Here is a 13,223-nt window from a genome sequence, read left to right as displayed (position 1 = left end):
AGATCAGCAAAATTGTCCTAGTGCATTCTCATCAAATGGCTGCCACTCAGTAGGTGACCACAGGACATGGGCGTGTAATGAGCCAGGAGGTGATGAGTGGAGACGAGTATAGAAGGGAGGAGAGCAGAGGAGTTCAGTCTGAAAAGAAGGGGAAAACTTTAAAAGACGGGAAGAGGAGTTGAGGAACATGCTGAGGTGTCAATACTGATTCCTGAGTTCCTCTCATGGTATCTTGTGGTACTTGAGAAAGAGTGACATGTTTGAATACCCCTGCACTTAAAGCACTTCACAGCACGTACGAACTACAGGGACAGCATTCTGTTTTCTCTGCCATCTGCCACTTTGAAAAACCTTCAAAGGAGTCTTCAGGAGTGGATACTGTTTGTGGAGTTATTTGCCATGTCATCAGTTAGTGGGCCACTTTAGTCAAGTCTGAAATATTTTAACAATTAATGGAGGTGTTGTCATGAAGGTTTGTGTTTGTCAGCTTTGTGTTTACTGCTCATCATTAATTGTAAGCTTAATAACACCCGAAACCAAGATGGTGACCTTGGTAAACATTACGCCTGCCAAATAAATGTCAAGCATGTTAGCTTTGTCTTTGTGAGCATGTGAGCATGTTTTAATGACAGCCCCACAGAGCTGCTAACATGCTTATAGAGTCTTGTTTTTTTGATTTTTTAAAAATATATATTTATATATTTTTAAAATACATCTTTCCCCTTAGAACCTTGTGGCTTGTTATTTAACATGTATATGAAAGTCACATTCCTTTCTACTGCTTACACAGTCACATTGAGATTGAAGCATCATCAGACTTTGTCCTTCTTGAGAACTTTCAAGGAATGCTCTCATAAAACCAGCTTCCATTTCTACAGCACTCAAATCAAAGCATGTAACTGGGTATGAATTTCCCACTATTCAACTAGGGGGCAGTGTCTACATTTATTCAACATGTGTAGGAGTTTGTGTACCCTCTCACCCTAAAATGGAGCTTCAATGGAAAGAGAAAGATAATGACCTACAGTGTAACAGATCTATGATGATGTTGAACCAAAAGAATCAAAAAGTAAAGACATGTTTTGGTGCATGCTGTTCAGGTAGTATGAAATATTGTAATGTGGGCCTCTAAGACACTGACTAGATGAATTGCTCAGTCAGTACCTGAGTCATATAGTTCAGCAACAAGAGAAGAAGAGCACTTGCAAATGTGGAGACATAACGTCCATGTAAAGAGACGACTCCCGCCCCCATGTTTTCACCCGCCGCACCACTGAGGAAAACAGACATCTCCCAATGTGCCCATGATTGATTAGTGGTTTCTAGAACACAGCTAAAGCAGTACACTTTAGAGGACTGAGAAGTTATGAACAAGAAATAAAGATAACACAGTAAACAAAAAAACCTAACAACTTATGTTTGTGATGATCCAAGTAATGAAAAAAAAGCTAATTATTGTTCTTTTTTTTTCTCACAGATATTCAAGAGTGTTACGAGGTGACCTTGCAACAGCACACAGAGCAAACGGTTGTGAAAGAAGACAGCAGGCAGGATGCGTGGGAGGTAATTTTCCTGCTTTACATTATATATTATAGAGAAAATATACTACATGTTTATAATGTGTCTGGTGTGTCTCACGCGCTGTTGTGTGCCGTGCTTCACCTCCGGGCTGCACAAAAGGTTACACAGCAGCCAACACATGGTGTCACTACCTGTGTCCCTCACACTCCTACACGGTTAAAATGTTATCATGAGTCATGGCGGCTATGACTTCAACCTGGTGAGTGAGTGTCAGGCAGAGGAAAAAAGTTGGAGGCAGGGACACATGGGTAGAAGGAGAAGAGGAAATTAGACACAGTCAAAAGAGTGCTGATTACCATTTGCTCATCAGTGGGCTGCTCTTGTGAAGTCAGCCAGTCTTTTCATTATAACAAGTGTTTGCAGTCACATGGTTATTTAGAATATTTTTAGTGTAGGACACAGAAAACAACAACTGAACTGGAGGGAGGAAAGCTGCTTTTTGTGTGGATTTAAACCTTATTCAGATTTTTACTGAGGAGCGTCACAGACCTCTCTAACCACGTTACAGTAAGTGAAAAGTCAATAAATCCAGACACTGCTGTTAAACAGGAACATTTTTTCATAGGTTCATGTCACTCATCTCCTAATAGTCTTGGGATGGGTAGGAACCCCTCACTTCATATTGCCTGTGCGATTTAATGTTGCCTCATGACTTTCTTTCGGCTGTGCTGAAATGTTAATGAAATTGATCTTTGGTTGACTCCTATAGCCCATTAGTGTGTTTGTGTGTGTGGTGTGTGTGTGTGTGTGTGTGTTTCTGGTTATTTGTCTGCACTCACAGTAATTCAACCATAGTCTACATGTGGTGCATGGGACACAAATTCATACTGAATCTGCGAACAAAAGCATGATTTCAATTTTAGCACATTTGAAAATATAATTTTTACAATTGGAGTGACGCAGTCCTGCTATAATATTTGCAGTTCCCTTCAAATAGAGTGTAGCACCACGGAAATGGGATTGAGAATTTAAAGCCTTTCTCTGTTTTAATATGTCACAAAAGGTCTCAAGTGAACCAAAATGTATGTAGAGACATCCTGATGCTGATAAAGGCTGTAAAATGGACTGCAGAAGAAGCTAACGGTACCTGGCAGGGCAAATCTCCCGTATCACAATGTGGGGCTGGGGTGGAGCAGAAGTGGTCCTTTTTCGTTTTTGTTTAAAGATGAATTTTCTGCGTTTGGTCTTTATTTTAAAATTTGCAGTAGAAAACATGGGGAGAAAAAAAGACGTTCCCTGGTCCCTGGCCCCAGTCCCCCATGGTTATATGGTACATGTCTGAGACCCAGGGGGCCACCAAGACACCCCAGGTGGTTCTCTTTGTGGTGGAGCCAGAACAACCCAAATATGAGTCAGCCCATTGAATGTTATGAACGTTTTCTTCTACTTAGCTTTGGGTTAGAGAGGGCACTGCCACTACTCCCTTGTTTTGATGGAGATCCCCGATAAACCATGACTTTTACCCACTGGTTTAATCAGTCCATCTTCACCAAGTATGAATGCAATATTCATGATGATCTGCGGAGCTGTCTCCACTAGGTGTGGATATGACTGAGCCACCCTGTGTGTTTGGTTGATGAGATCTAGACTTGATTTTATACATACCCAATAAATTCATTTTTGTATATGTGCACTTGTGGATGCATAGTCTGTATAATGCATGTTTTTAAGTCATGTACCGTGCTGTGTTCCAGTGGTTTTTAGTCTTATAATATAAAGGTGATACTGAAATGACACAATTCAATCCTCACAAGATAAAAAAACTTTAATCCAACATTATTCCTTCATGCTTAACAGGCCCTCCGTCCAGTCAATCACTTAATAGCAATACATTTTTGAATTTCATGTGCTAAGTCTGAAGTGGATTATGTGCGGTCAGCTGAACAGGGGAGCCGCAATAAACTTGTCATTTACTAGACTGTATTAAATGGATGCTTTAGTGGAGAAGACTGTGTTGTCCAGTTTATGAGTGCTTGTCCACAAGCAAAAAAACCTGAGTGTAAGAGCTGACATTATATTAAACAAGAAGGAACCTCATGCATTTATAACATTGTTTAAAGGACATACTGAGGAATGTATTTATTTTTAATCTAATCGTTATTTAGCTGAGCTGCTCCACAATCTTTCATCGTACCCCCTGGCAACCACAAAAGTCACCTCCGAGGGAGTCGATCAACGACTGCATGCAATCGGGTGTGTTCATAATCTGTCACTCCCGCAGTAGAGGCACTAAACCACAAACTATGACTGTAGTTTGAACTTTATTCTGCCATCCAAAGCTCCTCTCAGTGCATTCTGTGATCCACCCTGTCTGGCTTCTAATTCGGTGCATCATGTCTCCTGATCCTTCCCCCATCCTCTCCTCTGTGGATCCCAGCTGCCTGTGGGGCCCAGGCACAGTCCTAGAGAGTGAGAGAAGGTGATGGAAGGATGCAGCAGTCATAGTGGGAAGTTTGAGAGGGAGAGAGAGAGAGAGAGAGCTGCTTAATGGACACCCAGCGAGGTGCTCATCAGTATTCTAGCCGTGCTGTCACCTGAGTGGAGGATGGGAGAGAAACTAAATGAGTCTGCAAATTCCCAGATTTGGTGCAGAGTAGCAGGTGAGAGTGGAGAATGGCTTCTTTGGAAAAGAAAGGAAAGAAGACAGGAAGCTTTTAGTTGATTTAATGAATTTATAATTAGAAAAAAGTAACTTGTGTTTTGAATGCAAGAACATTTTGGTGTCGTATTCTTGATTCTGTTGTGTAATAACTCTGAGTAATGGCCAGCAAGGAACTGAGACATACATTTTAAACATTGTGTGACTTGAAATGATTAATTGATGGACTCATTTCAAATATGTCTGCACATTTTTGTTTGTGTGAGATTAAGTGTGTGTGTGTGTGTGTGCATAGTGCAAAGGGCATACTCTTAGCTGTCACTATTAGACCGAGCCAGCAAAGGGGGGGTTGGTGCAGCTCTGTAGCTCAGGCAGTGCCAGTTGACCTGCCTGTCAGTGCTGCCATGTGGGAATGGAGGCGTCAAAGAGAAACTTGTTTAGCATCTCTGAAATTATGCAGTATATCTGATCTACACCAGTGCAAAACTAAAGAAAGTTGTTGACAATATTGCAAACATGACATGAATGTAACGTTAAAGTTTGATTTTTTTTTTTTTAATGTATTTATTTATTTAGCCTTCCAACTCATCCTGTTTGTTGCCAGGTACAGCAGCCTTCACTTTTGGGTGTGTGTGCAAATTCTATAGAAACAATTGTCTTTTCAGCTTGAGCACAAGGGGCAGCTTTCATTTTAATTTGAAAGTATCAGCTGAGAGAGAAGGCACCGCTTGTCTGGAAAATAACTGGGCCTGTTTTGCAGTTACACTTTTGGCAACTTTGCACCAGTGACAGTCTGCTCTAAAGGCTGCCCTCTGCTGTCAGTTAAGGCTCTGTGTGGTCTAATCTGTGGGAATGATCTTACTGAATTTCAGGCACTGTAGACTCTGCATGTTCACGTTCTGAGTCAGTAAAAGGCTTCAGTCACTACTCTCTTGTCGTGAAACTCAATACGTCTGACTTTAGTCATTTTGATTTCAGTTACGTGTGTGCCACCGTGTCGTACCTGCTGAGTTTCATTTGTCATGTTAGACTAAAATATGAGAAGGAGCAAAGTATTCAGTCCAGTTCTCTGCTGCTCTGTCATCACAGGTGACTGTTTCCACAATAAACACCACCGTGTTGTGATTAATGGCCGAGCTCCAGTGGCGCAAATCAAACTGTCACTCAAATATTTTTGATTTCGCAAAGGTCTTCTGTTTTCAGCCTAGTCCAATTTCTGTAGCTGTGCTCTTTTATTTTTTTTTATTTTTTGATCCAGCTACTCTGTATTCTGTGTTAACAACACTTTAATAGTTTGGTATTTTGGGATACACGTTTTTTTTTCCCTTTCTTGCGTACGGATGAGAAGATTGATGCGGCTCTCGCTTCTGTGCTCTAAATATGAAGCTAGAGATAGCAGTGGGTTAGCTTAGCATAAAGGCAGCTAGCCTGACTCTCTTCAGCCTTTTTTGTACATTTTAAACAAACAAGATACAACATGCTAATTACTGAGCTCGAGAGGCGCTGGTAGGTGGGTTTTTATTCCTTTAGACAGAGCCAGGCTAGCTGTTTCCTTCTGATTCCAGTCTTTATGCTAAGCTAAACTAACCCTCTTGCAGTGCCATTACATTTGAGTTTCAGAGCTAAGCAGCTGATTTTACACTTATTGCTTAGCACTTATCACTGCTCAGAAGGTATTTCCAGAATCCTTAAAGATTCTTATAACCACCTGGGAGAAAAAATATTCTGTTTGCTAACCACATAAAAAATAGAAAGCTAGAAACTGAATGAACATATTTCCCAAAATGTCAAGCTATTTCTTCAGAGATGTTGGCGATAGTTGTCATCTTTCTTTTCCACAGGTGTGTCCTGGTCATTGCTGGACAGGGTTTTTTTTTAATTTTCTTTTGTTAAATCTGATTTTCTTCATCCCGGTCTGAAAATTGATCTGTCTGTGTCCTGCAGGACCAAGAGGAGGAGGGTGTGTCTCGAGTGCGAGTGACCAGCAGGAAGAGCCCTCACAAAGTGGAGCGAGTTTCTGGCTTGGTGACACGCTCCCATGTCGACATGCCAAAGGTGAGTAAAGCAAAGTAAAAAGGAGTTTACACAACCGTCTCCCCAGGGACTGTTGAAGCATCAGAAAGAGAAGCAGATACTAATAATCCTGACTATGTGATGATAATTAGGCACTCTCCATGGATAGTGCTCTAGCATCATGAAATCATTTGGTACTGACCTTTACAACATTATGTTAATGTTGAGATACGACCGCTAAATCATAAAGAAGTCCGGGAATTATTTTCCAGGGTTTTGTTTGATCAGTTTTGCCTCAACCAGGACTCCTAAAAGTCTGTGTTGATTATTGTGGTGCTAATACTTCGTGCTAAAAATAAAATAAAATAAACTAATTTTCTCTTTGGCGTTTCAGCACCTGCAATGATAATTTATGTCCATTATGCTCATACGGATCAGAGTAATTAATAGTATTTAGGTTTTTATTTATACTTTGACTGTAAGTATGTGACATAGCCAATTTATAAATATGTTGGCATCACTCTCTTCACCTACAGCTGTAAAACTAGAGTATTAGTTTATGCTTTTTGCCACGTCAAGGACACCCAGGTGCTGGTAGTCTAGTTTTGTCACCTCTGGCTATCTGTGTTCCCCTGTTTCCAGTCTTTATGCTAAGCTAAGCTATCTGCCTGCCTGTTCTAGCTTTACATTAGAGACATGAGAGTGGTATTGATATTCTCATCTAACTGTTGGCAAGAAACCAGAGAAGCAAAATTCCCAAAACAATTTCTTTAAGGGTTGTGGTCAGCCTGCTGCGTACATGAGCAACACGCACAGTCCTCATACTTTATGATAGAAGCATGTCTCATAGGTTAGCCATGGTCCTCAGTATTGTTAGAGGCCCTTGTGTTCACATGCCTTCCCCATTGCAACACGGCCAGTGGCACATGGCAGCACAGTGGCCGCAGGCGTTGGCTTTTCAGCTGAGCCCAGAACTAGTGCAGTGGGTGGAGGGGGTGGAGGCTTGAGGATCTGGGGGCTTGGACAGGGTAAAAGAGAGGGAGATGCCGGCTGTAAGCTCATAGATTCAATGTGCTTGTATGATAATGTTTCATAAGAATATGGTAACAGTACAGGTTGACTCTGGTGTGTATAATATGGAGCTGGCTGTGTGTGTGTGTGACTCCTTCTATCACATGAAGGAGGAAGGTGAGGGAGCTGAGGAGGCGCAGGGATCTGGAGGGTGGGAGTGAAAGGGAGAGAAGGAGGGGGTGTAGAAGGAAAGATATAGTGGGGGAGGCTGGAGAGAGAGAGGGAGAGCAAGGCGGCTGAGAGGCGAGGGCCGGTGCAGTGCAGAGCTGGAACGGACACCCAGAGCTCAGCCTTCCTCGGGTTGCCATGGAAACCACATTCCTCCCCCGCCTGCATCCCCACAGACTGCTCTGACTCTCTTTCTCTCTCTATCTATCTCTCTCTCCTCGCTTCTCTGTTTTTCATCCTGTCTTTTTCATTCCTCTTTTAATTTGCATCTTTGTTTTTTCCTTCTCTCTCTCTCTCTGTTTCTCGCTTCTGTTTTTACACCATACACACAATGAGCACATTCGTGATGATGCACACTCAGCAAGCACAGTGGTTTTACATGCATTGCTCTCTGTGGCAAGGTGAATGGGTAATTACACAGTTTATTTTGCATTCCCATGCACTCATGGGCACATAAGCACTCTGTTGTTTTCTCCGCATCTCTCTATTTTCTTCTCTCTATTTTTACTCCCCCTTCTGTTCAGCACCATGCTTCAGTAATGCCCCCTCTAGTCATCGCATTTCTGCCCACACACAGGGCACCTTAGCTTCGTTTCTCCTCAGTTATGGCGTCCGCCGTGGACCTACAGCACCTTCATCATATTTTACCAACTGCTGTCACCTTCCTGTCAGTTTCCAGCTCATCTTTCAACCTCCTACTTGCACCCCTTTCCATAGCTCTCTTTCTTTTTGCTCCTGTCTTCATATGCATGTACAAAATCTATGTCAAACAGCGTTCCATGCGGCTCTGATAGAATCTCCCACTCTCCTCGTCTCCCTCATTTCCCTCCATTTTCCTCCATGTGCGCTCTTGTCTCTCCTATTCTTCCATCATTTGGAGGTGCTGTATTTGGTGTGTGTGGTGGAGCAGCTGTTCTCTGCCACTGAGGCCTCTTAACAGAGGTCTTAGCCATGCAGCCTTTGTTTTCTGCATTTGCATCGCTTGAAGAGCTTTGTGGTGGCTCCTTGACAGGTTACTTTGTCTTTCAGTACAAAACTGATGAATATCTTTCCTTTCTCTCTTTCTGACTGGCTTTCTGTCTTGTAGTCCCCCCCCCCCCCCCCCACTTCACAAAGCTATGATTCATTGAGCAGTGGCAGCATTAAGTGAAACGATTCTTGTAGATTCTACGATTTACTCCTTTCAATATCTGATATTTGTTGAAGTGCATTCTGCTGTGATGTTAATGATGCCTGAGAGGGACTTGTAAGACTTGCTTCTTCATCCCCTCTTACAGTTAGTTAAGGTTACAGTAGAGCAGCCTAGTATGTGTTGAGTTGGAGCTGCCTCTTTAAGACTGTCTCACTGCCGACTGTCCTTTTATGGTGATGCATCCGGTCAGGTGACGAAGGAGTAGTCACATAGCTTCTCTGAGAAATGCCTAGAAATGACTGAAAAGCTCAATACATGGTCTGTGCAGTGGTTGGGGGTTGTAATGCTCATTATGAGAGCGTGTGTGTGTGTGTGTGTGCACGCGTGTGTGTGTGTGTGTTTGTTACAGAGTGTCCAGGTGGGTTTATGTAATAACGGCTGTGCAAGCTGATGCTGAGGCTGATAGTGCTGGGGGAGCTGCAAGGTGGGATGCGGAGAAGCGTTTCTGTTCAAAAGCACAGGATAATGTCCTCATTTATGCCATAAATCACAGGGCCTTCTCTTTCATTTGTCAACGGAAGGTCAGAGGTCACCGCTTTCATTTCACAAGATAAATCATCTTATGCTGTTGATCCACATCTTTCCAGTGCAAGCTCTTTAATTGGGCACAGTATTTATCAAGGATTGCACACGCGCACACAAACGCCACTCACTCGTGCATGAACAGTATGTGTATAACACACATATGGATGTGTGTTTTTTTTCCAACAAGATTGCTATTCTTCTGGGTCTACTAAAACCAAGTTGTTGTTATTGTATTTTCTTCAGGACAGGAACAGCTATTAAGTTTGGTAGGAGTCAGAGTGTAATTACAAGCTAACACTTCAATCATACCCTGCTGTGGACTATTGTTTCAGTGTTTGTGGCAATACGTCAGTATTTATGACAAAAAGGGTTTTTTTTTCACGTTTCATTGAGAGTGGCTTGGTCTTGAAGGCAAACTAAAAGACTGCTAGATTTCTTTTTTTTTTTTGAATGGTATTACGTTTTTTCCTTCTCTGGTATTTATGTCTAGCCACTAAAGAAATGCCAGTAACAGAATATTGCTTTTTTCCACTTGGCACTGCATCACAAATGGAAAAATAATCTTATAGAGGTGACAGTTTTATTGTGTTATAAACTGCAGATTAAATTGACAATATCATGTGATCTAATACAAGGACACTGCAAACGACAACCTCAAAAATGATTGTGTAATTGAGTCCATCCAGAGCTACACAGTCTGAACAAAAATTTTACATAATCTTCACAAAGGTTGTATTTATTGCTGAGTTTTTGGTATTTGATTACACTATATTGTACTAATATCGGCATTATGCCCCCTGTATGAGCTTGCTGTGATTGAAATGTTAACTCTTAACAAAGCATACGTCCTGTCATAGCTCTACTGTAATTTGATTAATGCATATTAACTTCCTGTATTCCTCTTCCTGCTTCTCTTCTGATACAGAAAACCAGCAATTGATTGGCTCTAAAAAGACAGACCGATTTTTTAATATATTCTATATTATGTAATATTTAAAGGGAGAGGTTTCTTTCCCCTAGTTGTTCTAAATATGCCTACGAATTTGTGTATGTACGTGTGTGTATGTGCATTCCCACCCACACAGATAATATGGGTGACATATCTGCCTTTATTTTGTGTTACTTGCCATTCCTTCATTTTGTATGGCACACATTATGATTTCTTTTGTGTGTGTGTGTGTGCGTGTGTGTGTGTGTGTGTGTGTGTTTTTTTTTCCACTGTAAGCCTTCTGACTGCACTGAGTGGTAAATGCGATGTGGACAGTTTATAAGAGAGACAGAGCGAGGCAAGGAAAGGATGGTTGCAACATGTGCTCAGTCATGTGTGCTGTGATCGATATGCTTACATCGTCCTTTCAAGCCACTGCCTCGAAGCCCCGCCTCATCGCTCTGATTGGCTTCAGCAGGGTTTGTGGCTGCATCCTACAATGTAACTTGAGGCATTCAGTGGTTTCTAGTCTCTGTTTGAAGATGGCCAAGTTTCTCCCCTTTTTTTTTTTTTTTTTTTTGCTCTCTGCTTGGCAAATCTCTGTAGGTTGGAGTGAAAGAATATCGTTGTAATGAAGTGAGTTACTGTTGCATGTAATTAAGTGTGGCTGAGCCTGCTGTGTGTGCCTCCTGGTAGGCCTGCAACACAGTGCAGTGTGCCCTAAAATCCTGCTCAGTTTAAGAGGATGGTTGCACAGATTCACATTAATATACATATAATTTAAAGACTGTCTTATATGTTAATCTAAGCACCAAGGCACTGGAATTCATGTATGAGCACCATATCATGCAGACTGTGTACAAATATACTCTCTCCCCCCATGCAGACACACCCAGCTCTGTTCCCCGTCACATTTCATTAATAATGCATATATGCAGGGCTTTAGTGGCGACACTATAACATTCTCAGTTCTCAAAAAAAAAGAAAAAGAAAGCCTTCACCCTCAGCGTCAGGATGTTTTATATGTAGCTGTGATCAACCTACAAATTCATAAGCATGCAAAATGGTTCACAGGCGGTCCTATCGCATTAGTGAAAATATAACTGCCACAGATACATGAAAGCCATATAGTGTCTTCTTCCTTCTCCCCCCCCTCACACATTCTCACTCTCAATCTCTTCCTCCACCCACTCGAAAGCCCAAGCGTGTAATCTTGTTGGTTTCGTACACATGTGTTGATGTCATCATTGTGAACATAAAATATTTCCCCTGTGGTTTTTAAATGAGGCTTCAGCAGTTGGGTTTTCTCTCGCTGCGCTTATTTTGACCCCATCCTGCACATGGGCAGGACTTAACAATAAAATAATTCAGCAGCAGTGCTGCTTTGCCAGTACTAAAAAAAGGAAGAGGGGTAGAGAGTGATGTAAAGTAATGCAGCGTGATTCAAAGGCATCCTCTGTTGAGAGGCAAGTTTAGTGATACCCAGGACAAAAAGGATTTTCATTTGCTGCACCTGCTTCCATTGTGAGATTATTTACAGATGTGTGCTGTGACACAGAGCCTGAGGTTGCCAATCACTAGCACAAGAAAGCTATTAAGTCTGCAGCTGAACTAGAGATGACCGTGGAGGTGACCAGTGACCAGTCAGAGGGACAGGGGGTGCTCGCTGTCCTCTCGTGGATTAGACTCACAATTAGTGGAGCAGGGTCAAAGTTCAGCAATAACAGATCGTGGACTGTGACTTCCTGACCTGTTCTTCTTACAATAATGAGAAAATAGACAAATACAATGTTTTTATTGTGGCTTGATGTGTGAGGCAGAACCTTTTCACCCAAGGCAGGCAGCAGTGAGGTTTAGGTGTCGCTGCCCCTTTAAGAGCAGCTAGTGAAGCGCTCAGTCCTGTTGGTTCTGCTGCTGCTGATGGCAGCGCTGCCAGTTGATTGGCTGTGGCTGTCAGGGCTGAGGTGCTAGAGGGATGCTGCTACGAATCTCTCTCCCCCCTCCCTTCCTGTCTCTCTCTCTCTCTCTCTCTCTCTCTCTCTCTCTCTCTCTCTCTCTCTCTCTCTCGCTCTCTCTCTCCCTCCCGCTCTCTCTCTCTCTCTCACTCTCCATCTCCCTCTTGCTTGCTCGCATCCCTCTGAATAATCCACATCTAGGGCAAGCTGGCTGAGAGGCGATCCAGTGCTCAGCTCCTCTCTGCAGGCTGAGAAAAGAGACAGGGAGAGAAAGACAACGATTTTCAACGCAGGAGGAAAAAAGCGTGATATTTTGACAGAACGGGAAGATACCAAGAATTAACAGAAGAAGATTTTCATCTGCGGATATCATTTATTTATATATATTGTTTATATATCTATATATATATTTGTACACACACATATAGATATTTATATATATATATACATTTATCCCTGTACATATCTGTATTTGTGCTTGTCTGTTTATATTAATATTTTTATATGTATTTGTGTGTGTAAATATATATAATATATAAACAAAAGAATATATATATATATATATGAATTTATATGCGTATCACTGTGAACCAAGAGAAGCAAGAGGAAATTTCTATCATTGGGGCTGGTCTCTGATTGTGTGGTCATATACAATATTTTGAATATTTCCTTTGATCTTCTACGTCAAGAGGACAAAGACTACGTGCCCATTTTGTATTTTGTTTTCCCGTTGCTGCTTCCCATCCCTCTCAATCTTTTTTTTTTCTACGTCCGAGAGGAATAAAGCGGAGAGTGACAGGATTTGACGAAAAAGGGAAAATCTGTAGAAATTCCTGTGATTAGTGTTATTTCCGTCGGCATTAGCGCTCTGTGAGCTGATCGCAGCGTGCTGTGAGAGATCTGAGGAGGCAGCAGAGACAGAGTGCCACGCCGCTCAGCTCAGCGTCAGCCTAGCCAGCACAGCCAGCATGCACAAACACCACCACTGCTGCAAGTGCCCAGAATGTTATGAGGTGACCCGTATGGCTGCCCTGCGTAGGATGGACGCCCCGTCATATGGAGGAGACTGGCAGGCCGAACCCTATGGATACCCACCTGGGTACGGGGGAGGCCAAACCTTACCTCCTCCAGCCTCAGGGGGAGGTGGAAGCATGGGAGGAGGAGGGGGCACTTTGGGGAGAAGTAAGGGCA

General features: G+C 42.4%; 1 protein-coding gene across 4 annotated transcripts in view; it reads left to right on the top strand.

Annotated features, from left to right (window-relative positions):
• Positions 1 to 13,223, top strand: part of dlg3 (discs, large homolog 3 (Drosophila)) — a 75,407-nt gene that overhangs the window by 6,478 nt on the left and 55,706 nt on the right. For all 4 annotated transcript variants that reach the window (XM_041047534.1, XM_041047536.1, XM_041047538.1 and 1 more), the window contains exons 3-4: positions 1,478 to 1,563; positions 6,125 to 6,235. In XM_041047534.1, the coding sequence (XP_040903468.1) occupies positions 1,478 to 1,563; positions 6,125 to 6,235 (197 nt within the window). The remainder of the gene's footprint in view (positions 1 to 1,477; positions 1,564 to 6,124; positions 6,236 to 13,223) is intronic.

Source organism: Toxotes jaculatrix, chromosome 10, assembly GCF_017976425.1.
Source record: "Toxotes jaculatrix isolate fToxJac2 chromosome 10, fToxJac2.pri, whole genome shotgun sequence".
Lineage (NCBI taxonomy): Eukaryota > Metazoa > Chordata > Actinopteri > Toxotidae > Toxotes > Toxotes jaculatrix.
This window is presented reverse-complemented; position numbering and strand designations above follow the sequence as displayed.